General features: G+C 48.3%; 1 protein-coding gene across 2 annotated transcripts; it reads right to left on the reverse strand.

Annotated features, from left to right (window-relative positions):
* Nucleotides 1-333: 333 nt before the first annotated feature.
* Nucleotides 334-14,727, reverse strand: LOC130024071 (aldo-keto reductase family 1 member C15-like). 2 transcript variants are annotated; one of them, XM_056114714.1, is made up of 9 exons: nucleotides 14,612-14,727; nucleotides 13,319-13,486; nucleotides 10,709-10,825; nucleotides 9,967-10,044; nucleotides 9,154-9,276; nucleotides 8,730-8,839; nucleotides 2,148-2,313; nucleotides 1,451-1,533; nucleotides 334-510 (listed from the first exon to the last, which is right to left on the reverse strand). In XM_056114714.1, exons 1-9 carry the CDS (start codon nucleotides 14,696-14,698, stop codon nucleotides 468-470), a joined length of 975 nt encoding a protein of 324 aa, XP_055970689.1. In that variant the 5' UTR covers nucleotides 14,699-14,727; the 3' UTR covers nucleotides 334-467. The 2 variants fall into 2 exon arrangements, with proteins under 2 accessions (XP_055970689.1, XP_055970690.1); XM_056114715.1 differs by lacking the exon at nucleotides 9,154-9,276.
* Between the last annotated feature and the right edge of the window lie 10,417 nt (nucleotides 14,728-25,144).

Genomic DNA, 25,144 nt, shown 5'->3' on the forward strand with positions numbered 1-25,144 from the left:
ATCTCTCTCATCCTTGCCTCGCCTAAGGCTCCTGGGGGTCCACTGCTGCAGTCAGAGGGAGAGCTGCTGGATGGCACTGGAACTCTGGCACCCTGCCCTGGTGTCCTCTGTCACTCCCCAGGTGGAAATGCTGCTCCCGGACCTTGGACCTTGGAGTGTTGTGAGAGGAGGCACGGTGTCAGGGTGTCAGCGCAAGAGGAAACTGAGAACCCCTGAGGAGAAAAGGCCCGCTGGCGGGGCTCAGTCTGTGCACGCAGCCCCCTTTTCTCCTCACCCTGTCCTGTTTATTTCCCAAGCTTCGATGTACTCCATGAACAACCAGGACACAACCACTGAATACGAATCTTTATTATTTCACGGGGAAAAAAATGTCATGACAGGGGAGGCCCTGCTGACTCACAGGTGAAGTCTCCCTTGGCCCTGAGGCAGACCCTCCGCAGGCGAAATGGCCGTGGGATCCGGCGTGTTCAGTACTCGTCAGCAAACGGGTAGTTGGGGTTGCCTATCCCGCTGTGAGGAAGAGAGCACCAGTCAGGGGGTGCAAGCAGGGCTGTGCTGGGAAGGGCCCTCCTGCAGATCCTGGGCAGGGACAAGCCCCCCACGTCAGCCTCCTTCCCACAGCCCAGGGTACACGGCCCCAAGGCCATGGGCCTGACAGCAACCCCAGGGTCTGAGCCAGAGGGCCACGGCCCCAGGCTGAGTCCCTCCTTGGGGTTCACATGGTCCCTGGATAGGAGGAGCCCACAGGGCCGTCTTGCACTACACCCCCCCACACACACACAGAACACCCAGCCCTGCCCCCACAGGCCACTCTTAGGGACTTGGGGGCCCAGACACACTGAACCTGGAACCTCGGGAGGGCCTCAGTTTCTCCCCCTTGGAAATATCCCTTTACTCTTCACTTTGTAGCAGTCTCTCAACTCCATCTCCTTCCACATGTCACTCCCCTAGGGCTGCTCTGCCTGACCCCACAGCCCCCCAGCCCTAAGTGTGTGAGTCAGACAGAGCCCAGCGAGCACCCTGGGGGAGCCGCGGGTTGTGGGTATTGATGTTGTGACCTGCTCCTTTGCTGTCCTGTTGATGGTTTCCAACAGCCTCAGGGCCCTCCACCTCTGTCACATGTCATTGCTAAGAACTAATCTTTGTCTTCTTTGCCCAGACGGGTCCCCCCATTCTTTCCTTACCAGTTGCTGCCTCTAAGACCCCAACCCTAGCGTGAGTCACAAGGAGGGGCGGGTCCTCCTGCACACAGGCAGTGAGTACACAGTAAAGGACTGGGCACTTCACTGTGGCTCCTGGACCCATCCCCCTGCTGCTGCCCACATTCTCCTGGGCTGGACATTGGGTCCATAGTTCCAATGTTGGGCCATTTACTTGATCTGGGAAGGCTTTTAACCCCAACCTGCAAATGAACCAAATGCCCCATTACAATTTTCTCCTTTGCACTCACAAGTCCATTTTGAAATAGCGGAAGTTCCTGTTGAGGCCATCGATGGCTTTCATTTCCTCCGGGGTCAGTTCAAAGTCAAACACCTGCAGGAAGAAGAGAATCTCAGGGAGCGCCCCCCCCCCCCACCCGCCCCGATCCAGGCACAGCTTCTCTTGACACAGGAAACCCCTGCCAATCCCCAGTCCATTTCGGGGAGGGCCCCATCCCAGCTCCCAGGGGTGCTGTATGGATTGTCCCTCTGCCTCAGTGTCCCACCCTCAGGAGACTGACCCCTCTCCTACTGTCTCCTTTTGCAAAAGAAATTTATACTACCTAGCCATTCCCCACATTGTTGTGAATTCAAGTGAAATGCCTTTCTCCCTTAAACAGAGAGAGAGCTGGACCAACTGGGCAGCATGCTGGGGTGGGCCACATTTCTATGGGTCTTTTGCATCTTACACCATCCGTGGAGTTTGAGACTTTCCTTTTTGCAAGAATCGGGAGAGAGAGCACCTGCCTGGACAGTCTCTCTGGACTCATGAGTCCTGGAGAATCACGCCCTGGTCACAGTACCAGTATACCATCCATCTGCCCCCCAACCCCCAACCCTACTCTCTTAGTTGGTGAATGCTCCCTCACCAAGCCACATCTCAGTGTGTTTGCAACGCTTAAGAGTCTACAGCTAGAAAGCTTCTCACTCTGGCCACTGCAACTGTACCTGAAAGTTCTCCTTGATCCTCTTCTCATTGAAGCTCTTGGCCAGCACCACCACCCCCCGCTGCAGCTGGTAGCGCAGGGCCACCTGCCCTGGGCTACGACCATGTTTCTTGGCAATGGCATTCAGGACCGGCTCCTCCAGGAGAAATGGACTGTCTTGGGAGATCCTAAAAATAAAAATTCAAGCATAAGGAGCTGAAGGGGCAGACCTGGGCATTTACAGTCTGCCAGTAACAGTCCTCAGGGCCCCAGGGAGCTGGACTAAGGCAAAGCTGTAAGTGTGACTTGAGGGCAGACTTACATGAAGGGCCTAAAGGAAATGCCCATGACTAGTCAGAGAAAATTATTCCTGAGTACAGCAATCTGGTAAGAACAAATATGACCGTTAATGGTCAAATGGAAAGCAACTGGAGTATGTAAGCCCCAAAGGCACCTAATCAGAAGGAATGAAGAGATCAAAGACCAAAGGCTGAGACTGAACATAAAAGCATCTACTCATTGATGCCTACATCTGAAGTATTTTGAAATACAAACTACCTGGGCTGGAAAATAAATCAGAAAATGGTTGGCTGTAATGGAGTAGAGTTGGCTATCCTGACACACACCCTCCAATATATAATCATTTAATCTCTCATAAGGGAGCAAGAAATATGAAGTGGAGCAAGGATAGCCTCTGTAACAAGTGCCACTGGAATGCCACAGAGATGTCTCCCCACCCCGCGCCAGGCTGATTTTATCCAGGCATCTCGGAGGGGGGCAGGTGTATCCCTCTGCCTGCCCCAAATAAACCCTGGTAGCCACAAACCTCCAGAATCCAATTGCTGCCACGCTGACAGCTGACCTTAACAGACTCGTCCCAAACCCCCCACGCATGAGAATGAATCTGCTGAAAAGCCCAGGTATGCAGAACTAGTGACTAAAACCTCCAGCTGGTACAGAGTTGGGAATGGGCCCCCCTCCCATCTCCCAGTGCTTCTAGTTGCCTGACATTCATTCCCACAAACTGCCTCTGGGTGCCATTTAAGTGCATGAATGGCCAAGATGTGGAGATTCATAAAGGAATCTCAGAAGAGAGCAGCATGCAGCAGAGATGCCTCCAGACCCCAAAATCACCATCCAGTTAAACAATTTAACTCCAGCTCTAGAATCCTATTTAAAATTTTAGAATTCTAGGAATGTGCAGCCACTATTGCAGCCATGTGACATCTCATACTTTATGCCACTGAAATACCAAGCGTAGCACACCACTTTTGGTGGAATATAAGGCAGAAGACAACCGATCTTGATATATAGTAGCACACAAAGGCTCAAACTCTAATAAAATCTTAATGATTTCTTATACAAGGGCTTAATGGGTCCAAGATGATTACAAACATTTTCACACATTTTCTCTAAGGAAATATTTTTGGATCATTTTTAGTCAATTTTTAATAAGCAATACAAAATAAATTATTTAGCATCTACCTGTGTGGCAGGCCTGGATGGTGGTGGGAAGGTGTAGTGATGGTGGGATTGGTGTTGAAATATTGAATGTAATCAATTATTGTGAAAAATTTTATGAAAATAAAAATTTAAAATTATTTTAAAAGTTTAAAAATTCGGGGTTGGAGAGATAGCACAGTGGGTAGGGCATTTGCCTTGCATGCGACCGACACGGGTTTGATTCCCAGCATCCCATATGGTCCCCTGAGCACTGCCAGGAGTAACTCCTGAATGCAGAGCCAGGAGTAACCCCTGTGCATCACCAGGTGTGACCCAAAAAGCAAAAAAAAAGTTTAAAAATTTAAAAAATAATAAAATAAGTGATGCTGGAAAAATTGGACAGCTACACACAAAATAATGGACTCAGACCTCTATCTAACACCTTGTACAAAAATCAGATAAAAATGGATTAAAGATCTTAAGATCAGACTCAAATCCAAGGGGTTCATGGAAGAAAATGTAGGCAAAACCCTTCACGATACTTAAGCTAAAGGTATCTTCAAGCATGAAATGCCACTGACCAAGCAAATCAAAGCAAAGTTAAAAGGAAAAAAAGGGACTACATTAAACTAAGAAGCTTCTGCACCTCAAAAGAAAGGAGACCAAGGTACAAAGACCTGCAGAATGAGAAAGGATATTCACCCAATACCATTTTGATAAGGGGTTAATTCCAAAGATTTACAAGGCACAGGTAGAACTTCACAAGAAAAAAAAAAATCCAATCAAAAAATGGGGGAAAAATGAACAGAAGCTACATCAAAAAAGAAATTTGAAAGACCAAAAGGCACATGAAAAAACACTCTTTATCACTTAATCATCAGGAAAATGTAAATCAAAACAACAATGAGATATTATCTCACACCGCAGAGACTGGCACGCATCCAAAAGAAAAAGAGAACCAGTGCTGGCGTGGAGGTGGGGAAAAAGGACTCTCATTCACTGTTGATGGGAATGCCGACTGGTCCAGCCTTATGGCTGGAAAACAATATAGATATTCCTCAAAAAACAAGAAATTGAGCTTCCATTTGACCCAGCAATACCACTTCTTGGAATATACCCTAGGGCCCTCAAGACACAAAAGAAACACCATCTGCACTCCTATGTTCACTGCAGCACTATTCACCATAGCCAGAATCTGGAAATAACCTGAGTGCCCAAGAACATACGAATGAATAAGGAAACTATGGCATATCTACACAACGAAATACTATGCAGCTGTTAGGAAAAATTAAGTCAGGAAATGTGCTTATATATAAATGGACATCAAGAGTATCATGCTGATGGCTTTCCTATATGCAAATAATACGAGAGAAGAAAGTGACATGAAAAAAGCAATCCCCTTCACAATTATGCCTCAGAAAATCAAGTACCTTGGAATCAGCTTAACTAAGGAGGTATAGGACCTTACAAAGAAAATTACAAAACACTACTTCAAGAAATAAAAGAGGACACGAGGAAATGGAAAGATATTCCCTGCTCACGGATTGGGAGAATTAACATTGTCAAAATGGCAATACTTTCCAAAGCACTGTACAAATTCAATGCGATCCCTATAAAAGGATACCCATGACATTCTTCAAAGAAATGGAGAAAATACTCCTGAAATTCATATGGAACAATAAGCTCCTGAATACCTAAAGCAATTCTTGGGGAAAAGAAGATGGGAGGCATCACCTTCCCAACCTCAAACTCTACTACAAAGTGGTAATAGTTAAAACAACATGGTACTGGAACAAAGGCACCCAGACCAATGGAACAGGGTTGAATATCCTGACATACACCGTCAAATATATGATCATCTAATCTTTAATAAGGGAGCAAGAAATGTGAAGTGAAACAAGGAAATCCTCTTCAACAAGTGGTGCTGGCAAAACTGGACAGCTACATGCAAAAAATGGGCATAGACCTCTATCTAACACCATGCACAAAAGTTAGTCAAAATGGATTAAAGACCTCAACATCAGACCAGAATCCATTGGGTACATTGAAGACAACGTTGGCAAAACCCTCCACGACATTGAAGCTAAAGTTATCTTTAAAGGTGACACACCATTGGCCAACCAAATGCAAACAGAGATAAATAAATGGGACTACCTTAAACTGAGAAGCTTCTGTACCTCAAAAAATAGAGTGACCAGAATACACTGACAATCTACAGAACGGGAAAGGATATTCACCCAATACCCATCTGATAAGGGGTTGATATCAAGGATTTTCAAGGCACTGGTTGAACTCCACAAAAAGAAAGCATCCAACCCCATCAGGAAATGGGGCAATGAAATGAACAGAAACTTTCTCAAAGAAGAAATTGAATGGCAAAAGACACATGAAAAAATGCTCATCATCACTAATCATCAGGGAGATGCAGATCAAAACAACAATGAGATATCATCTCACACCATAGAGATTGGCCCACATCCAAAAGAACAAAAGCAACCGGTGTTGGTGCGGATGTGGGGAGAAAGGGACTCTCCTTCACTGCTTCTTCACGACTGGTTCAGCCCTTTTGGAAAATAGTATGGATGCTTCTCAGAAAATTAGAAATTAGCTCCCATTTGACCCAGCAATACCACTTCTGGGAATATATCCCAGAAAAGCAAAAATGTATAGTAGAAATGACATCTGCACTTATATGTTCATTGCAGTACTGTTTACAATAGCCAGAATCTGGAGAAAACCTGAGTGCCCGAGAACAGATGACTGGTTAAATAAACTTTGGTACATCTACACAATAGAATACTATGCAGCTGTTAGAAAAGATGAAGTCATGAAATTTGCATATAGGTGGATCAACATGAAAAGTATCATGTTAAGTGAAATGAGTCAGAAAGAGGGGGACAGATATAGAAAGATTGTACTCATTTGTGGAATATAAAGTAACAGAATGAGAGATTGACACCCAAGAACAGTAGAGATAAGTACCAGGAGGATTACTCCACAGCTTAGAAGCTGGCCTCATATGCTGGGGGAAAAGGCAGCTCAGATAGAGAAGGAACCACCAAGTAAGGGTGCTAGGAGGGTCCACTCAGAATGGGAGCTGCGGACTGAAAGTAGACTATAGAACGAACATGATGGCCACTTAATACCTCTACTGCAAACCACAACACCCAAAACGGGGGGGGGGGGGGAGAGAGAGAGAGAGAGAGAGAGAGAGAGAGAGAACAAAGGGAATGCCCTGCCACAGAGGTGGGATGGGGGGGGGGGGGCGAGGTGGGGGTGGCGGGAGAGATGCTGGGACCACTGGTATGGAAAATGGGTTCTGGTGGAGGGATGGGTACTTGACCATTGTATGACTGAAATGCAAGCATGAAAGTTTGTAGGTTTGTAACTGTGAATCCCAGTTTGTAGATTTGAACTGTAAAATTTTTATTAATGAATCCCACAGTGATTCATTAATAAAAATTTTTAAAAAAGAGTATCATGCTGAGTGAAGTGAGTCAGAAGGAGAGGGACAAATATAGAATGACTGCATTCATATGCATTCATATATCTTCATAAAACATAAGAAAGAAGACTAATATCCAAGGCCAGGGAAAACAAGGGTTAGGAGGACTAGTAAATGTTTGGAATATACCACAAATATGTGTGGGGCAGTGTGTAGGTTAGACAGAGAAGAGGCCAGTATGACGATAAATAATAGTTGGAAACAATCACACTGGACAAGAGCTGAGTGAAAAAAGTAGGTCAACGTGATATACATGATAACCTTTTAGTATCTGTATTGAAAACTACAATGCACAAAAGGAGAGAGAGAGAGAGAGACAGACAGACAGACAGACAGACAGACAGACAGACAGACGGACGGACGGACAGACGGACAGAGAGACAGAGAGACAGAGAGAAGTGACTGCCATCTGACGTAGAGGCAGGCTGGGGGGTGGGGGTGACAGGAGGGAACCCGGGGACACTGGTGCTGGGAAACATACACTGGGGGAGGGACGGGTGTTGAAACACTGTATGACTGAAACCTAATCATGAACAGCTCTGTAAGGGTCTACCTCATGGTGATTAAATAAAAAAAAAAAAAGAAAAAGAAAATGGTTGTCTTCTGCCTGGGAAAGGCACAGCAGGTCCTGGCTCACCACACATGTGGCCCACACAGCCCACCCACTTGGCAAACAGGGACACTTCAGTGCACATGGGCTGAGGAGAGCAAACACTTCCATAAAAATAACCTTTAAAATCACATTTGAAGGTTCAGCTGGAAGATTTCACCGTAGCTGGTAGATTTCAAACCTTGTAAACCCAAGGTGTCAGGGTCCTTCTAGGAACCACAATTCCTCGCCAAATGGCCCGGCTGGGCCCACAGCGGTAGGGACAGAAATGCGACTATTTGCATTTGGGTTTGGAGCAGACAATTATATACAGCAAAGGATAAGAAAACTCCGGTGAGCACAATAGCCTCACGATGCCGCTTCGGGGTTCAGTAACTATTGAATTAGACATTTATGTTTCAAACATGTCAGAAAACTGTCCCAATTTAATTTACAGGGAACTGTTTCATCAGCAACTGGCAGGGAGGGAGAGAGAGGGCCACTTTGTTACATCACCATAGACTGCTCAGGTATTTATTAATCAATACATTGAGTAATAGAGACCCTTCACACACAGTGCGTGTGAAGTAGAGGACAAGGAGACAGTGTCCGGGGTCCCTCTGCCCTGTGTTACCGCAGTGCATCAATGTGCTGCCTAAGAAAGAACTCACAGACAGGAACTGCGGCATGAAGGGGACAGCAGCGGGGAGCACGCCCGAAGTTTGGAGGTGGAAGTGTTAGTTTCACACAGGGTGTGAACCGTCCGTTCGCCAGACTTGGAGCATCCAGCGGACTCCTAGCAAGGTGTGCGTCTCGCTGGCCCGAGCACAGAGCAGACACGTCCAAGAACCCAACGTCCATTCCCGGCACCTAAGACCCCTAGAACTGTCGGTAGTGCCTGTGTGCCAATAGCAAAATGCCACTCCATATTGCGAATGGTCGGAAGCGTCGCCCTCAGTCAGGGTCTGGCTGTGGGAGCTCATGGCTATGCTGGGCCCTCGCTCCGCAGAGTCAGTCACAGAACATCAGCACTAAGAGCTAATACAGGAAACAGACTCCCTCGTTACCATTTAGGGTCCCTTTGTGACCCCAGGGCACTGTAGGCCACGAGGACGATGTCCCTGGCCCTGCAGAAGTCCAGCAGCTTCTGCTGGTTCAGGTAAGGGTGACACTCCACCTGCAGGACCAAGAACACAGACTCAGACCCTGAGGAAGCTCTCCTGAGTAGATGTACCAAAGTTTATTTAACCAAGCAGACGGGGAGCTTGTTTGGGTACGTCCTTCCCACAGACCCTCTCAAAGGACGGCCAAGGGTACTCGCTGCCATGGGTCCCTCCCAGGGCATGTCCACAGGCCCACACATGCCCACCCGGGAGAGGGATCTGCCCCCATCCGCCCTCTCCGCCCACCCAGGCATCTCTGCAGTAGGACCCCTGGGGACAGTGGGGGCTGGGAGGGAGCAGGGGGCACACAGGCCCACCTGCGGCTCACCTGGTTGCACACTGGTTTGTACTTGAGCCCCGGCTTACTGAGGATCATCTCCAGCAGTTTGCGGTTGAAGTTGGACACGCCGATGGACCTGGTCAGCCCTGCGTCTTTGCAGCTCTCCAGGGCCTGGGGACAGTGCACAAGAAGCCCTGTCGTCTGCCCATGCCCCGTGACCGGAGTACTCCGAGACCATGTCCCCAGGAGCCCCCTTTCCACTGAAGGTCACTGCCGTCAGGGCTGTGTCACTACCCGCACCCTGGCCGTGTCCATGCATGGGACCTATCCCTGGTTTATGGGGCCCACAAGGGGATACTCTGGGCTTATGCGGGGCCAGAACAGAACCAGGCCTTCCCATGCCAGGCCATCCTTGTCTTTGGCCCTCAGGCCTTCTCCTTGCCCTGTGGAGTTTCTGTACCAATGGGCACCAGCGTCAGCCCTAGAGACCAGTGCTCTGGACAGGGGGCGTTTCTGCCCGTGGGTGCAGGGAAAGTTTGAGATGGGCATTCCAGAGACTTCACCCCAAACAACCCCCTCCCTGGGGCCCCAGACTCTGGCCCCCTGTAGTTAGCTGGGGTCCCCTGAGTGAAGGCCCCTACCCCCCTGAGTGTCTGACCCTTTGTTTAGCTGCTGTCCCCACAAAGAGACGCCCCAACACCCCAATAGGATAAAACCCTAGAGGTCATCCCAGCACTGTAGCACAGACAGACACCCCTGCCAGCACTGTGGCACGGACAGACACCCCTGCCCTGGGCTCTGGGACTCAGGCCCTGACCCCTCACTCCCTTGGTGACTGTCTGGTTGTGGGGCCATACTCACCTCCCATGTCTGACACAGATCCACAGTGTCAAGGATTACCTTCTTGCTGGCGTCCATGGGCAGGATGTCCTCCCCTGGCTACGGGACAGAGAGAGGACAGGAGAGATATCTCAGGGCCTTTCGATGCTCAAACATGCTCAAACATGCATAGTGTGTGTGTATGTGTGTGTGTGGTGTATGTGTGTGTGAATGTGTGTGAGTGTTTATGAGTGTATGAGTGTGTGTGTGCTTGAGTGTGTGTGTGACTGTGGTATGTGTGAATGTGTGAGAGTGTGTACGAGTGTATGAGTGTGTGTATATGCTTGAGTGTGTGTATGAATGTGTGTATGCATGAGTGTGTGTATCCGTGTGCATACTGAGTGCATGTGTATTATGTGTATGAGTGCCCAAGAGGTAGTACATGTACATATATGCATCATGTATGTGAATCTGTTGTGTCCCCAAAAGCTATAAGAAGAGGAATGAGGAGTATCTGAGAGCCAGGAGCCAGGATCCATCCCCCAGCGCCCCTGACAGACCCCAACTGCCCTAGGACAGGCTCTTCAGTGGAGGGATCAGACATGAGATTTTGTGTCGGTCACAAGTCCCAATTTGGTGAGCTGGAGACGGTGAGAACAGTCAGTGCATGGCCCTGCTGAGGGCCCTACCCCACCTGAGGGACGTCCCAAGCTGGGCCTCTGTCCTGAGCTATGTCCTGGGGTGCCAGGGGCGGGTGGTCCCCTCCTTGACCAAGCCCAGGTACCTTCAGAGCTATAGGAACGTGAAGGAGAATGAGGTCCACGTAGTCCAGTCCCAGTTTCTTCAAGGACCTTTCCACTCCTTGCCGAACTAATTCCGGTCGGAAGAAAGTGGCCCAAAGCTGCAGAGTAAGAAAGAGAAGAGATGCAACGTAGAATCCTACATCCGGGACCAGATTTAAATGTGCTGTGGAAGATGGCTTTAACTATATTGAGGAAAGTCCCCTCTATCCCCATTTTCCGTGAGGGTTTTCATCATAAACGGGTGCTGGATCTTGTCAAATGCTTTCTCTGCATCTATTGATATGATCATATGATTTTTATCTTTTCTTTTGTTGATATGATGGATTATGTTGATTGATTTCCGAGGGATACTGGGATCCGTGGTGGTGGGAAATGGGCACTGGTGGAGGGATGGGTATTTGATCATTGCATAATTGAAACCCAAGCACAAAAAATTGTAAGTCTACAACTGTACTTCATGGGGGCTGGAGAGATAGCACAGCGGGTAGGGCGTTTGCCTTGCTTGTGGCCGACCCAGGTTCGATTCCCAGCATCCCATATGGTCCCCTGAGCACCTCCAGAAGTAACTCCTGAGTGCAGAGCTGCAGAGCCAGGAGTAACCCCTGTGCATCGCCAGGTGTGACAAAAAAGCAAAAAAAAAAAAATAACCAACCAACCAAACAACAACAACAAAAAACAACTGTACCTCATGGTGTCTCACTAATAAGAATTAAAAAAATAAATAAAAATGAATTGAGGAAATGAACTATTAAAAAAAAATAAATAAATGTGCTGTGGAAAGCGTAAACAAAGCAGGCAACAGAGAGCCCAGAGAACAAAGCCCTCTGCTCTGCTTCTGATAGCCAGCCCTCGAACTAATAACACGTGGTCCACAGAGCACGTGAGTACGAATAGAGGCAAGTGTTCTGGGTGAACAAAACATTCATTTTATGTGTGATGTAGTTAGCTAGTTTGTTGCTAACAAGGCTACTGACAGCCAGACACGGCCGACACTCCCAGCTGACACATCTCCTTATCAATGTGGGGCAAATACTTCAAGCCTTGAACCTCAACCGGCCAATTCAACCGGTGACACTCCAAAATGATTGGTTGGTGGCCCCTTCATTGAGAGGGTCCTGGAAGCTGCTGCCAGACTCGGAGGGAGCCTCTGGATCTTGGACAACGTGCCTAAGATGCAAATGGGCTCTGTCCAACTTGTCTTGGGGATGGAACTGCTGAGGACGTCCGCCCTCTGCCAACCTTGCCTCGGTGACTGAGACCCTGCAGCTACAGACACCTGAGGCACATCACATTAAGAGTGCCTGGCTTTTAACCGTTGCTGGCGCGGATGTGGCGAGAAAGGGACACTCCTTCACTGTTGGTGGGAATGTCCACTGGTTCAGCCCTTCTGGAAAACAGTATGGACGTTCCTCAAAAAATTAGAAATTGAGCTCCCATTTGACCCAGCGATACCACTCCTGGGAATATATCCCAGAGAGGCAAAAACGTGTAGCCGAAGGGACATCTGCACTTGTTTGTTCATTGCAGCACTCTTTACAGTAGCCAGAAACTGGAAGAGACCTGAGTGCCCAAGAACAGATGACTGGTTAAAGAAACTTTGGTACATCTACACAATGGAGTACTATGTGGCTCTTAAAAGAGATGAAATCACGAACTTTACATACAAGTGGTACAATATGGAAAGTATCATGCTAAGCGAAATGAGTCAGAAAGAGAGGGATAGACATAGAAAGATAGCATTCATCTGGGGGATATAAAATAATAAAATATGAGATTAATACCCACAACACCAGGAGAATTACTCCATAACTTAGAGGCCAGCTGGGCATTCTAGGGGAAAGGACAATTCAGATGGAGAGGGGAACGCCAAGTGGAGGGTGTTTGGAGGATCCTCCCAGGAGGGGAGATGCAGGTTGAAAGTAGACTGGACTGAACATGTTCGCCACTCAATGCCTCTTTGGCTGATCACAGCGCCCAGGAGGAGAGAGAGAACAGGGGGGAATGCCCTGCCACAGTGGCAGGGGGGGATGGGGGGATGGGAGGATGGGGGGGAGGGATATTATCCTGGTGGTGGAAAATGGGCACTGGTGGAGGGATGGGTATTTGATCGTGGTATGACCGAGATCCAAGCACAAAATTTGTAAATCTATAACTGTACCTCATGTTGTTTCACTAATAAAAAATAAAAAAAAAAAAAAAAAAAAAGAGTGCCTGGCTTTTGGCTTCTGTCAGCTAGAGGTCAGGATATGATTTGCTCTAGGGATGTTCTCAGTTGAATTTTCTCATATATATGTGTATATATATATATATACATATATATGATTTTATAGTGATGATATTAATTGTGTGAACTATTATTCAATAAAGAGGAAGTGTGTAGGCATGTCTGAGTCTGCTTGTTCTTTCACGCTCATGACTATGTGCCAAGATGAGCCTCCCCCAGTAACACGCTATGTTGGGGTGCCCATGCCCCATAGTTTACCTGCCAGGGCAGCCTAGACCTATTTTCAGCACTTCAAGAACCTCTCCCACATAGGAGGAAACAGACGCTCAAACCAAGACTTACGCACCCACAGCCTGGCCCTGCGTACCTTGGTGGTGTAGAACAAGTCCTCGCGCTTCACGGTGCCATCAGCCATCTTTGCGCGCATCGCCTCCCCCACCTCCTCCTCATTCTGGTACACGTAGGCGGCATCGATGTGCCGGAAGCCAACATCAATGGCCACTTGGGTGGCCTCACGGACTTTGCTCTTTGGAACCTTCAAAATGCAAGTGAGAAGGATGGTTGGCCTCCCGGCTCAGGGGGAGTATTTCCCCAGCTCCTCTCAGGGAATGCCTGAGGCTCCATGTCACATCCTCCCTGAGGCCCTCCAACCTCTACAGCTCCCTCTCCCTGCCCTCACACTCCTTCTCCTGCATTAGGGTGACCCTGAGCCCAGGGAGGGAGCTGGTACCTGGGGCAGCCAGAGTCTCCACCTCCTCAAAGTCCAGCGCAGGCCCATGGGGTCCCCACAAACTCCCCCTCCCACAGGAGAACTGCAGCTGGGGCCAGGCTGGGCTTGGCTGATGCCCCCCAGATTCCTTCTGAGGGATGGTGATGGCCGCCTAGTTGCTTGGACCCCAGAGAGCCAAGGGGTCCTGCTGCTTCTTCCCCAGAAACAGCAGGTGCTTCTGTTCTGAGACCCGCCTCAGCCCTGAGGAGACCTGTCCCACACGTTGGTTTCCCTGACAGGGTATGTGGGGTCCCGGGGTGCTGGGATCCCTGAGAAGGGGAAGGACAGATCACAGACCAGGACATAGTAGTAGGGACTCAGGAGGGGGCGGGTGAAGCCTCACACTGGATGGACTCACAGAGCATGGCCTCCCCACCCCCATCACAAAGCTCCTTCCTCTGAGCATCTCCCCAGGGGCTGTATGCCCATCTCCACAGAGTGCTCTGCACCGAGCCACAGAGGGCACATGCCCTGTGCCAGTTCTCAGCCCACGGTGACTATCAGTAATAGGGACAGAGGGCATCACAGGCAGAGAAAGCGGAGCGGGAGCAAACCAGCTCCATCCCCTGGGCTCCTTGTGGCAGCCTGCCCTTCTCCTGCATTCTTTCCTTACTAGTATTTCTCCTCAGGGTGAGGGAATGAGGGTGTTCCACAGGGGCGGAGCCTTTCTGCATGTGTCCCCTGCAGGCGAACACGCCCTTGGCGGAGACCCGCAAGGGGCCCTGGGCAAGGGATCTATGTGCCAGAGGCAGCCTCAGACCTCCCGCAAACTAGGGGCTGAGTCCTGTCAGCAGCAGGACACAGACAACCCCGTCAGCCCCAGTCCCTGGCACCCCTGAGTGCCAGGAGCCGCTTATGGGCTGGCTCTGACCCTGCCACCGCAGCACTTACCTCTTCGGGAGCGTAGGTGCCAAACCCCAGCACTGGCATGCAGTGCCCGTTATTCAGCTTCACACTCCGAGTGCCCTTGAGGTCCATGCCCAGCTCAGTGCTTCTGCTCCCACAGCCTAGAGCCCAAAGCCAGGAAGTAAGTCTCGGGGTTCTTATTTGCTGCTGACCGATAGGCGGGCCTGGGCACGTGGCCAGATTCCAAAGTGAAACTGGGCCAGGCGCTACAGTTTCTGGGCGTCCCCTGTGTCCACAAGAAGCTGCAGGGACCTCTCAGTCCCCACCTCAGCCCAACACCGGTGGAAGGAGACAGACCCTGTGTGGTCCCTGGTGACAGCCGACCCACGTGGGTGTTTCTCAGTGGTCGCAGCGCAGAGCTTGGCCACTGTCCCGCTGCCTCCTCGGACGCCCACAGACAGTCGGGGCTCACCATGGGCCAAGCCCATGATACCACTCAGCCTGAGCCCGCCCGCACAAATTCGCCCTGGGGCCCACCCGAGCCCCTGCTGCGGAGCCTCGAGCTGGGCTTGGAACCTTTGTGGCAGGGAGGATGGCGCCCTGAGGGGCTCAAAGACCCAGAACCTGCATTGGCCCTGCTCACTCCCGTATCCTTGCAGGGAGCAGCTGGGCCTGGACCCTCTGAGCACTCTTGTCCTCAAGGATGAGCTCTGTCCCCACCAGGCGCCCCTCACGGCCTCTGCATTTCAGGCAGGTCCCCTCCTGTGGCCAGCATAGTGCCCGCATACATCCCCCACAGCAGATGGGTCAGCCCTAAGGACACGGGACCCTCCTATACCAGGACTGCCTCCGTCCTGGGGTACTGAGCATGTTCCCCTGTATTATTGGGGACAGCAATATCTAGAGCCAATCCGGAAGAAAGCTGCTTCCTATCTCGCTCAGCCCCTCCTGTGGCTGATAGTGAGTGCTGGCCGTGTCCAGTGGCTGTGTTAGTGGCCTGGGTACTCTGCACGGAGGGCGGCCGCCTTCACGCCAATGACAGGGAGAGGCAGCACAGGCACCTCTGCTCAGCCTGGCCTGGACTAAGGTCACCCGGGCTCCACTCACATGTGTGTGCTCTTCCTCCCTCCCTCTTCCCAAGCTCTGGACTCTAGCTCCTTGACTGTGAACTCAGTAGCACACTCCCCTGTGACATCCTAGACCAAGGCGCTACAGCCACATGCTGTGCATGTCTATGCTGGCCCCTGCCCCACACCCCCACTGTCTCTCCTCTCTCTCTCTCTCTCTCTCTCTCTCTCTCTCTCTCTCTCTCTCTCTCTCTCTCTCTCTCTCTCTCCCCCCTCTCCCTCTCAGTGGCTCTTGACTTGCCAGGAATCCTGCAGATCTCACGCCATTGGAGCACATTCCCACCCATTGTCTGACACATTTTCTCTGAAGCCACTTTGCCGTCATCACAACCAAGGACCCACTCAGTCAGCATCTACACAGGCTCCAGCCATGTCCAGTTCCATTATTCCGTGCATGTGGTGTTGACTCTACATGTTTCCAGCTGGAACTTGGCCGCACCCATCCAACACTGTGAGCAGAGAACCAGCTGAGGCATGCCAGCTCGAGAACCAGTCCCTGCACCCAAAAGCACTCCTGCACGGAAGGGCGACAAGAAGCAGCACCCAGCCCCAAACACAGGAGACAGTGATGCATGGAGTTCTGGGAGAAAAGGCCGTGGCTGAGCTCACCCAGCCCAGAGTGAGACAGGCACTTCTGCAATGACCTGCATGGGCTCCCACGGTGACTCACACTCACGACCCCCACACACACTCGGCCAGCAGCTCCCACGGGCAAGACACGGGCCCATGGCGCTGTGCGAGGGTTTCTCCATGAGCTCACTGCCCTGCACGGGATGGGAGCGTCCAGGAGGGAAGAGCAGCGTGGGAAAGGGGCCAAGGGGAGAAGGAGGCAGAACAAGCGCAGAGCAGCAGGAGGAGGGCTGGGGCCTGGCCTCCTGAGGAGAGCTGGAGGGGCTTATTTTGGCTGGAGAGAGAATGCAGAGCTAGGGGATGCCAATGGTGTGGTGCCGGCCTGGGAGCCTGGAACTGCCCTGTGTCAACACCAGGGATGTGGCATGGGGCAGAGCTGTGGGGGTCATACAGTTGGCGGTGCCCATTCCACTCTGAGTGGGCTGTGAGAAGGCAAGGAATGTGTGGCCAGGGTGCTGGGGACGGCTGGACAGAGACAAAGATTTGGGCCTCACAGCCCTTCATGTTTTGAATGAGCAGGAGTATCTAAGTGCATCAGTAACAAAAAAAAGGGTTGGGGGCCTCTGCAGGACACCCCAGTACCTAAAAGTGCAGAGAGGAGGGCCGTGTAGGTGGACAGCGCCAGCTGTTTCTCGCAGCCCTTCCCTCTGACCATGCTCCCCTGGGCTCTCTCATCCCCCAGCCTCACGTGATGCGGGCGTGGGGGGCGGGGGGGGGGGGGGGCTGACCCAGGGCCAGTTCAGAATGGAACCGGGGAGGAGAAAATAACAAGCACTCTGAGAACCATCCTGATGCTTGTGGGGTCCAGGGATCCCTCCCCTCAGTAAAGCAGAGAGGGAATAAAGGAGCTTCAGGAAAAAAAACTTCACTGAAGAGAACCTGAAGCTCAGCGGTTCCTTTGTCCTCCCTGACTCACTTCCCACATTTTTCTGCTAACTCACTTTCCCGGAAGCCCTCCAGAAACTCAAACCGGAGCCTGAAGGCAAGATGGCTTTTGGAAGAGAGTTGCTAGCACAAAATTGACCTGCTTTGCCCTCACCTCTCTCCCTCCCTGCCTCCCTCCCTCCCCTCCCTCCCTCCCTCCCTCTCTCCCCCTCCTCTCTCTCCCTCTCTCTCCTCTCTCCCTCTCTCTCCTTCCTCTCTCTCTCCCTCTCTCCCTCTCTCTCCCTCTACCTCTCCCTCCCTCTTCCTCTCCTCCCTCCCTCCCTCCTTCCCTTCCTCTCTCCCTCCCTCTCTCTGAGAAGTATCTGCATTGCAAGCAATAATGCCCAAAAGTAGAGAGCCAGTATGGGGGAAATTTTCTGCCACAGAGGCAGGGGGAGGATGGGGAAGGAGGTGGGTACTGGGGACATTGGTGGTGAAGAATGTGCACTGGTGGAAGGATGGGTGTTTGATCATTGTATGACTGAAACTCAAACATTAAAGCTTTGTAACTGTTTCTCGCAGTAATTATATGCCAGACACAATAACAACGAAGTCTCCAATGGAGACGTTACTGGGCCCCGCTCGAGCAAATCGACGATCAACGGGAGGGCCTTTACCTTTACCTTTACCTTTTTTTAAAAGAAAGTGTGTGAAGATTGTTGTATCTCACCCTGGAGCCATTAAGCTCTTACATAAGAGATTACTAACATGCTGTTACAGGTTAAGCCTATATGTTAACATTTTTAATCAAGATTGGTTGCCTTCTACTTTACACCCCGTCCAATGTGGTGTGATACTCCTGGTATGTCAGTGATGTGGAGTATGAGATATTGCATAGCCATAAAAGTGGCTGGGCGCTCTAGGAACTCTAAAAGTTTGATGGAGTGATACCTCTGGGGTTAAACTTTTAAATGGATGGTGACTTTGGAGTCCAGGGGTATCTCTGCAGCTGATCTCTTTCGAGATTAGTTTATGATTCTCTGGATCATGACTGGTTAATGAGGTTGTTCAGTGCCAGAGGCAGCTCATGGACATGACTGCCAGGCTTCCAGAAGAACAGGGGGATGGGGGGAGATCACCCATCCTCAACTCCATGGAAACTTAGAGATTTTGGTCACAAAACCTGCATACCTGAGTTTTTCAACAGATTCATTCATGGATGAGACTTATCCAAGCCTGTGGAGTCTGGCCTTGAGCATGGCAGCAATTGGGTTCTGGAGGTTTTCAGCTGCCAGGATTCTGCTTGGGGTAGAGGGACTCACCTGCCCCCACTCTGGGGTGCCCCAGATCTGAGGTTCAGCCTAGTGCGGGGTTTGAGGTATCTCTAAATATATATAATATATATATATATATATATATATATATATATATATATATATATATCCTACAAATGCTCTGCACTCAGGAGTTACTCCTGGTGGTGCTCTGTGGACCATATGAGATGCTGGGAATTGAACCCAGGTCTGCCGCATGCAAGACAAATGCCCTACCCACTGTGGTATCGCTCCAGCCCCCCCAAGCCCTCCTTTAAGATTAGCTTGTAGGGGGCCCAGAGACCTAACCAGGGCTGAGAACATGCCTGGCATGTACGAGGCCTGAGTTCAATTTCCAAAGATTCCCCAGCACCCCAGATGTGAAGCTCCCCTGCTCCCCCCCGCCAGAAGAAGCTAATTTATTGTTTTCTGATCTCTTGGGCTGGGGGGCTAGGCTGCAGAGATCAGACTGGCTCTCACACATACAGGCATTTTGCCTCTGAACAACATAGAAGCCCATCCTGATCATTATTTCTTCATCTCTCTTATTTTATCTTTATCAGCTGGCAGTTATAACTCTGGCAGTTAAGAAGTGTTTACATATGTTGGCTGCCCTGGGCCATCAGCTTCCAGCCACTCAGATTTTTTTTTAACGTATGAGAGAGAGGGCTGGAGCTATAGTACAGTGGGTAGGGCATTTGCCTTGCACGTGGCCAACCTGGGTTCAGTTCCTCCACCCCTCTCGGAGAGCCTGGCAAGCCACTGAGAGTATCTTGCCCACACGGCAAAGCCTGGCAAGCTACCCGTGATGTATTTGATATGCCAAAAACAGTATCAAGTCTCACAATGGAGACGTTACTGGTGCCCACTTGAGCAAATCGATGAACAACGGGAGGACAGACAGACAGTGCTAATCCCACAAATGAATGCAGTCATTCTATATCCGTCTCTCTTCTTCTGACTCATTTCACACAGCATGATACTCTCCACGTTCACCCATTTAGAGGCAAATTTCATTACTTCATTTTTCCTAACAGCCGCATAGTATTCCATTGTGTAGATGTGCCATTGTTTCTTTATCCATTTGTCTGTTTAGGGGCACCCAAGTTGTTTCCAGATTCTGACTATTGCGAACAATGCTGCAATGAACATGAGAGCAGATGGTGTTTCTGCTGTCACACCAATTCTTGTCTCTTGAATATTGATCTTTAAGTTTTGAGCTCCTATACTTGGGTTTAATATAACTGCTCATTCCCAGTAGACGAGGAGGGAGAGGCAGAGGGAGAGGGAGAGGGAGGGATGGAAAGAGAGAGAAGGGGAGACAGAGTGAGAGAAAGGGAGAGAGAGAGAGAGAGAGAGAGAGAGAGAGAGAGAGAGAGAGAGAGAGAGACCTAGAGATATTGTTATATGGCCATATCGTTCTCAGGGCTACATTTGGAAGCAAAAACTGCACTTTTCCTTGTGTTGAATATTATAGATGAAAGTGAGCGCTCTACCACTTTTTGGTGTGGTATTACCAAAACTAATTTTATTTCATAGAATGTTGTTTAATTGGCACAAGCTAAGAACCTAATAGAAGTGCAAGATTCTTAAACATTCAGAAACACAGGCACCAACCCAAATATTTTTCAAATTAACATGACCCATGAGTATTCTTCAGTAAAGAAAAACTAGTTGTGAGTTGTCTGTTTAATTAAGAAGACTGAGTTCAGCATTTAGCAGCATTAAGTAAAAAATAAACATTCCACTTTCACTCTGCCTGGGTTTCCTAGTCAACTAAGCTCTTTGTGTGTCCTCTTGAAAGGTTTGTCAGGCCAGAACAATGGTTTGAAGAGCTGGTGAGCACAGGGAGGCCCACTGGATTCCGGCATGTCAGGTCCACCCAGAAACTGCCTGGGGCATTTCAGGCGACAAAGGACCACAGGATCCTGAGCACTACAGATGTGATGCCCAACACTGCCTCCAGTAAAAAAGATTTAATTTTAATCAAGAAAAAAAATTTTGCACACGATGTGCCTTAATTCCTGTCCCCCACAGATCAAGGATGAAAACCGGCTGCCCTGGGGGTCCAGTTAGATGCGCGACTCCGAGAAGGAGCCCTGACACTGGGCGGGTACCTGGATGGGTTGAGCAGAGGGTGCCTGGGACGTTGCAGCTTTGGGTGCACGCATAGTGTGCCTCATTGCAAACCATAATGCCCAAAAGTAGAGAGAGAGTATGGGGAATATTGTCTGCCATGGAGACAGAGGGTGAGAGGGAAGGGGGGGGGGGGGTATACCGGGGATATTGGTGGTGGGGAGTGTGCACTGGTGGAGGGATGGGTGTTTGATCATTGTGTGACTGTAACTCAAACATGGAAGCTTGTAACTATCTCACAATGATTCAATAAAAGTTTTTTTTAAATAATAAAATAAAATATAGAATGTTAAGTTAAAATAAATAAAAATAAAATATAAATTTTAAAAAAGAAAAAGAAAAAACAACTTTGAATAATGGCTTACTTTTTAATGTCTGGTGAACAGCTCTGGGTCCTGTAAGCATAGGTTCTGGGCCCTGAAAATGAAATAAGCCAAATGATGTAAACATCATGCATATGCATTTCACTAACTGTGGTATGGGCTCCATGAAGCTAAAATAGTTTGAAACTCATTTTCTGTAAGTTAAAATCTTAACATTTTGTTAAGTGAAGTAAATTAGACAAATCACTGACTAGATGACTTTACAAATAAAAAAAAATAATTAGTGGATCTTCATTTGTCTACTTGTAATTTCTCACTGTAGTGAAAAACAAAAGATGTGCGAGTTTAGTAGAATATACATTTTGTGTGGTGTCAGAAGACATGCTATGATGAATATTATTACTTTTGGAAATTCCAAAATGTATTACTAGCCCTGCGGATCAGAGAATGCTAGCATAAGTGAGAGTTCATAATTGTTTACTTCTCAGTTTACACTGGAAATTAAGTCATTTAAGAGGTAAGAATTTGGGGCTGGAGCAATAGCACAGCGGGTAGGGCATTTGCCTTGCACGCAGCCAACTCGGGTTCGAGTCCCAGCATCCCATATGGTCCCCTGAGAACCACCAGGAGTAATTCCTGAGTGCAGAGCCAGGAGTAACCCCTGTGCATCGCCAGGTGTGACCCAAAAAAGCATAAAAAAAGAGGTAAGGATTTTAGGAGATACTTTTCATCAGAACACTAGACTTATTGTCCTATTCAAGGACTGATTCTTCTGTCTTAGCAGAAGTGGGAGAGATAGAGACGGAGTCGGAGGGGAAACACTCTCTATGTAAAGCTACCTGTTCTCGAAGGAGGAGAAGAGATACACAGGAAAAAGTCCAAACGCAGCAGAGTCACGAAGGGCACTGGGGAAGGGAATGTCGTGTGTGACCCAGCTAGGGCAGATTTGGTGAGTATGGAGTCAGTGCTTTAATATAAGTCTATATGTATAATTGAACCTTAGTTGTATCTGCTGGAAATACACGTTGTCTTAGAAACTGCAGTGTGCTAGATCATTTTCTGACTTTGGAAAGTGACAATCTTTTAAGTAGCTTGCACAGCAGCACTGTGCTTTTCCAGAATCCAGTTTCGTATTTCATTATAGACTGGTTCCCCTGGAAAACACAGACTCTTTAATTCCAGTAAGACAAGTGAAGGTTCTTGAGCTCCTCCCAGGGGGAAGAGGGTGCTGGTTGGAACCAGGCTCCCTGAGTACCACTTGGCAGGTCCCACCAACCAATATCCCGAAGCCAGAAACAATCAGGAAGGTTTGTACAATCAGGCAACTTCCTCTGTTTGCCTGGAAGCTTATCATCTTGGCTTTAGGGAAACGGGTTTGCTGATGAGTCACAGTGACTGGGACCCTACTGGGCAAAGCAGATCTCTAGCCATGAACTTTTTCAATCTTATCATTTATATAAGTTACTGTTCTACTATGAGACTTTGGACTTTTGACAAGGACTCGTAAATATGAACTGGTAATATGATGAAGATAAAACTGTACTTGTTGAGAAATTAATGAACCCTAATTTAGAAATCTCTAACTACAGACCAGTGGCAAGAACTCAATACAAGGTTGTGAGAGAACTCATAGTAGGAAGAATTATGATTTTGTGGTTTTTATTTAAAGAATTTCTGGCTCTATAATGTTTTATTTTCCAGACTTAACTAAACCTTTTCCTATAAATGATCTGTGACTTTTGAAAAATTATATCTACACCATTTAGGAATAAAATTTAACAATGATAATAATGTTTCTACAGGAAATAGAGTAAAATGTCATTTAAGGTACAAAATAATATCTAAACAGTGAAATTTCCTGCCAATTTTTGGTATAAAAGGCACTTGATATTCTCTTAACATTTAAATTCTCTTAATGTAACTCAACTTCTACCAGTATTGCTTGTAGAAACGATTGCTTCAAGTGTATACAAACAAATTAATGCCAGAGAGAAAAAAATTGTAAACAAAAATAGTGATGGTAAACTTTCACTGGACCTTAAAACTTCAAAAAAAAAAACAAACAAACCTAGGGGGTATGGTGCCGCCAGCAGGTTCAATCTGTACCTGTGAGGTGAGTGCATCAGCAGCCTGATGACGCCTTCAGGCTTCCAGATACCCCCAAATTGCTGCTGTGCCTTTGGCCAGACCCCAAAAACTTGGGGCAAAGTTTACCAAGAAAGTAAACGGCCAAAAGTTAGGTATGTGGGAAACACACTCACAAACCACCTTTGGCTCAGCTATATAATTGGAGGCATGGCCTCTCTTGTTCCTGATTGAACTGCTTAATGGCCATGATCCCAGAAACTCAGAAACAAATCTCAAAACCCAGCGGCTTTTGGCAGAAATGCATCTGGTCCCTGCAGTAGGTTACGGTTGCTGGGCCAACCCAAGTGGGAATAGATTTCGTGCCTTGGCCTGTTTCCCCTGGCAGCCCGGTGGCCACCATCTTCCAGAGGCCACTGGACAGTCAGGTTTGGGCCCGCAGTGACAAGACATGCAGGGCCTCACGGGATGGAGGTGGAGCTGGTTCTGTCCTCCCCACCCCAACGAGACCCCAAGTCATTGCCCACGAACAGCCTCTCTGGCTCCTGATCAAGCTGCTTAACAGCCATGATCCCAGAGACTCAGAAACAAATCTCAAAATCCAATGGCTTTTGGCAGAAATGAGTAGAACCCCACAGTACGTTACTGTTGCCGGGCCACCCTAGGGGGGAAAGGGTGCTCTCCCTCCACCTGCTTCCCCCTGGCGGCTCTGTGGCCGTCATCCTTCAGAGGCCATTGGACAGTCAGTTTTGGGCCCACAGTGACGAGACATTTTGGGCCTCACAGGATGGGGGTGGAGCCGGTCCTGTCCTCCCCACCCCAACGAGACCCCAAGTCATCGCTCATGAATGGCCTTTCTGGCTCTTGATCAAGCTGCTTAACGGTGATGATCCCAGAGACTCAGGAGCAAACCTTGGAATCCAGCAGGTTTGGGCAGAAATCCCTCCAGATTTAAGAGTTAAAATTTTGGAATTTCAAAATCACACGGCCACTACTGCAGCCATGTGACATCATATGTTATTCATAACCAGCAATAGAAAACTAATTGTCTACTGTTGCCTTTTCAGCATATCTGAGTGTTGGGGTAAAATCTCAAATAATAATGGTGGGTCTGGTGTCGAAATATTGAATGTGATCAAAGTAGAGAGAGACTAATATGGAAATCATCTGCCCCACAGGTAGGGGGAAGGTGTGGGATGGGGGTATACTGGGGTTGTTGGGGGTGGAGAATGGGCACTGGTGAAGGCATGGGTGTTTCATTGTATGACCGAGACTTAGACCCGAAAGCTTTGTAACTGCTTTCACAGTGATTCAATAAATAAAATTATAAAAAATTTAAAAAATGTAAGGTGGAGTTCATGCACAATTCAATCAGCTAACCAGTGGCTGAATAAATAGCAGTACTCCTACACAAAAAAAAAAAACCTAATGCCATCTGAGTAAGAATATTGGAATAAGATTGCAATGGAGTTTCATAAGGCACTCGGAAAAATTCATTTTGATTTATCTGAGCAGTTGGGATATGGGGAGAAGAATAGAGTTATTCAGAAGAATGAATTGTTTAACACTACATGATGCTCTCCGCCACAAGGAAAATGGGATTAGATAGCGTCTCCTGCACTTTTTGTATAACTAAGTGTCCAATAATAAATGATAAAAAGCATTAAAAGAGAGAATACAAATACAAGATTCTCTAAGGGACAGTGTAAAAAAAAATCATGCCCATAGACCAGAAAAGCAAATACTATGAAAGAGAAAATAAAAATACTGAACTATATAAAAATGAAAACTTTTGCATGACAAAAATGTATTGTTAACAGAGTTAATAAGCAAATGTTAAATATGGAAAATACTTACAAAGAAGATAAAAAGAGACATAAAGTCTAAGAGAATGCTTCAAAATGAACATAAAGGGACAGGGATGTTAATCAAGATAGACTAATTTTAAAATTAACAATAAAATTACAGACACAAATTTTATATATATATAAAACCATGGTGGTGGTAAGACATCATAGAGCCTTAAATCACAGCCAGACGAGAGGCGAGGCCAAGATGGCATTGGAATAGCCTTATAATCCACACCAGGCCTCAAAATCA

Source organism: Sorex fumeus, unplaced genomic scaffold, assembly GCF_029834395.1.
Source record: "Sorex fumeus unplaced genomic scaffold, SorFum_2.1 ptg000026l, whole genome shotgun sequence".
Classification (NCBI taxonomy): Eukaryota; Metazoa; Chordata; class Mammalia; order Eulipotyphla; family Soricidae; genus Sorex; species Sorex fumeus.

Excerpts from the sequence above, each read along its gene's own strand:
- LOC130024071 (XM_056114714.1), bottom strand. The coding sequence starts at position 14,698 with ATGGACCTCAAGGGCACTCGGAGTGTGAAGCTGAATAACGGGCACTGC. Across the intron at positions 10,826-13,318 it reads ACTTGTTCTACACCACCAAG|CTTTGGGCCACTTTCTTCCG; the intron begins GTACGCAGGGCC and ends CTTACTCTGCAG. Across the intron at positions 8,840-9,153 it reads ACAAACCAGTGTGCAACCAG|GTGGAGTGTCACCCTTACCT; the intron begins GTGAGCCGCAGG and ends TTGGTCCTGCAG.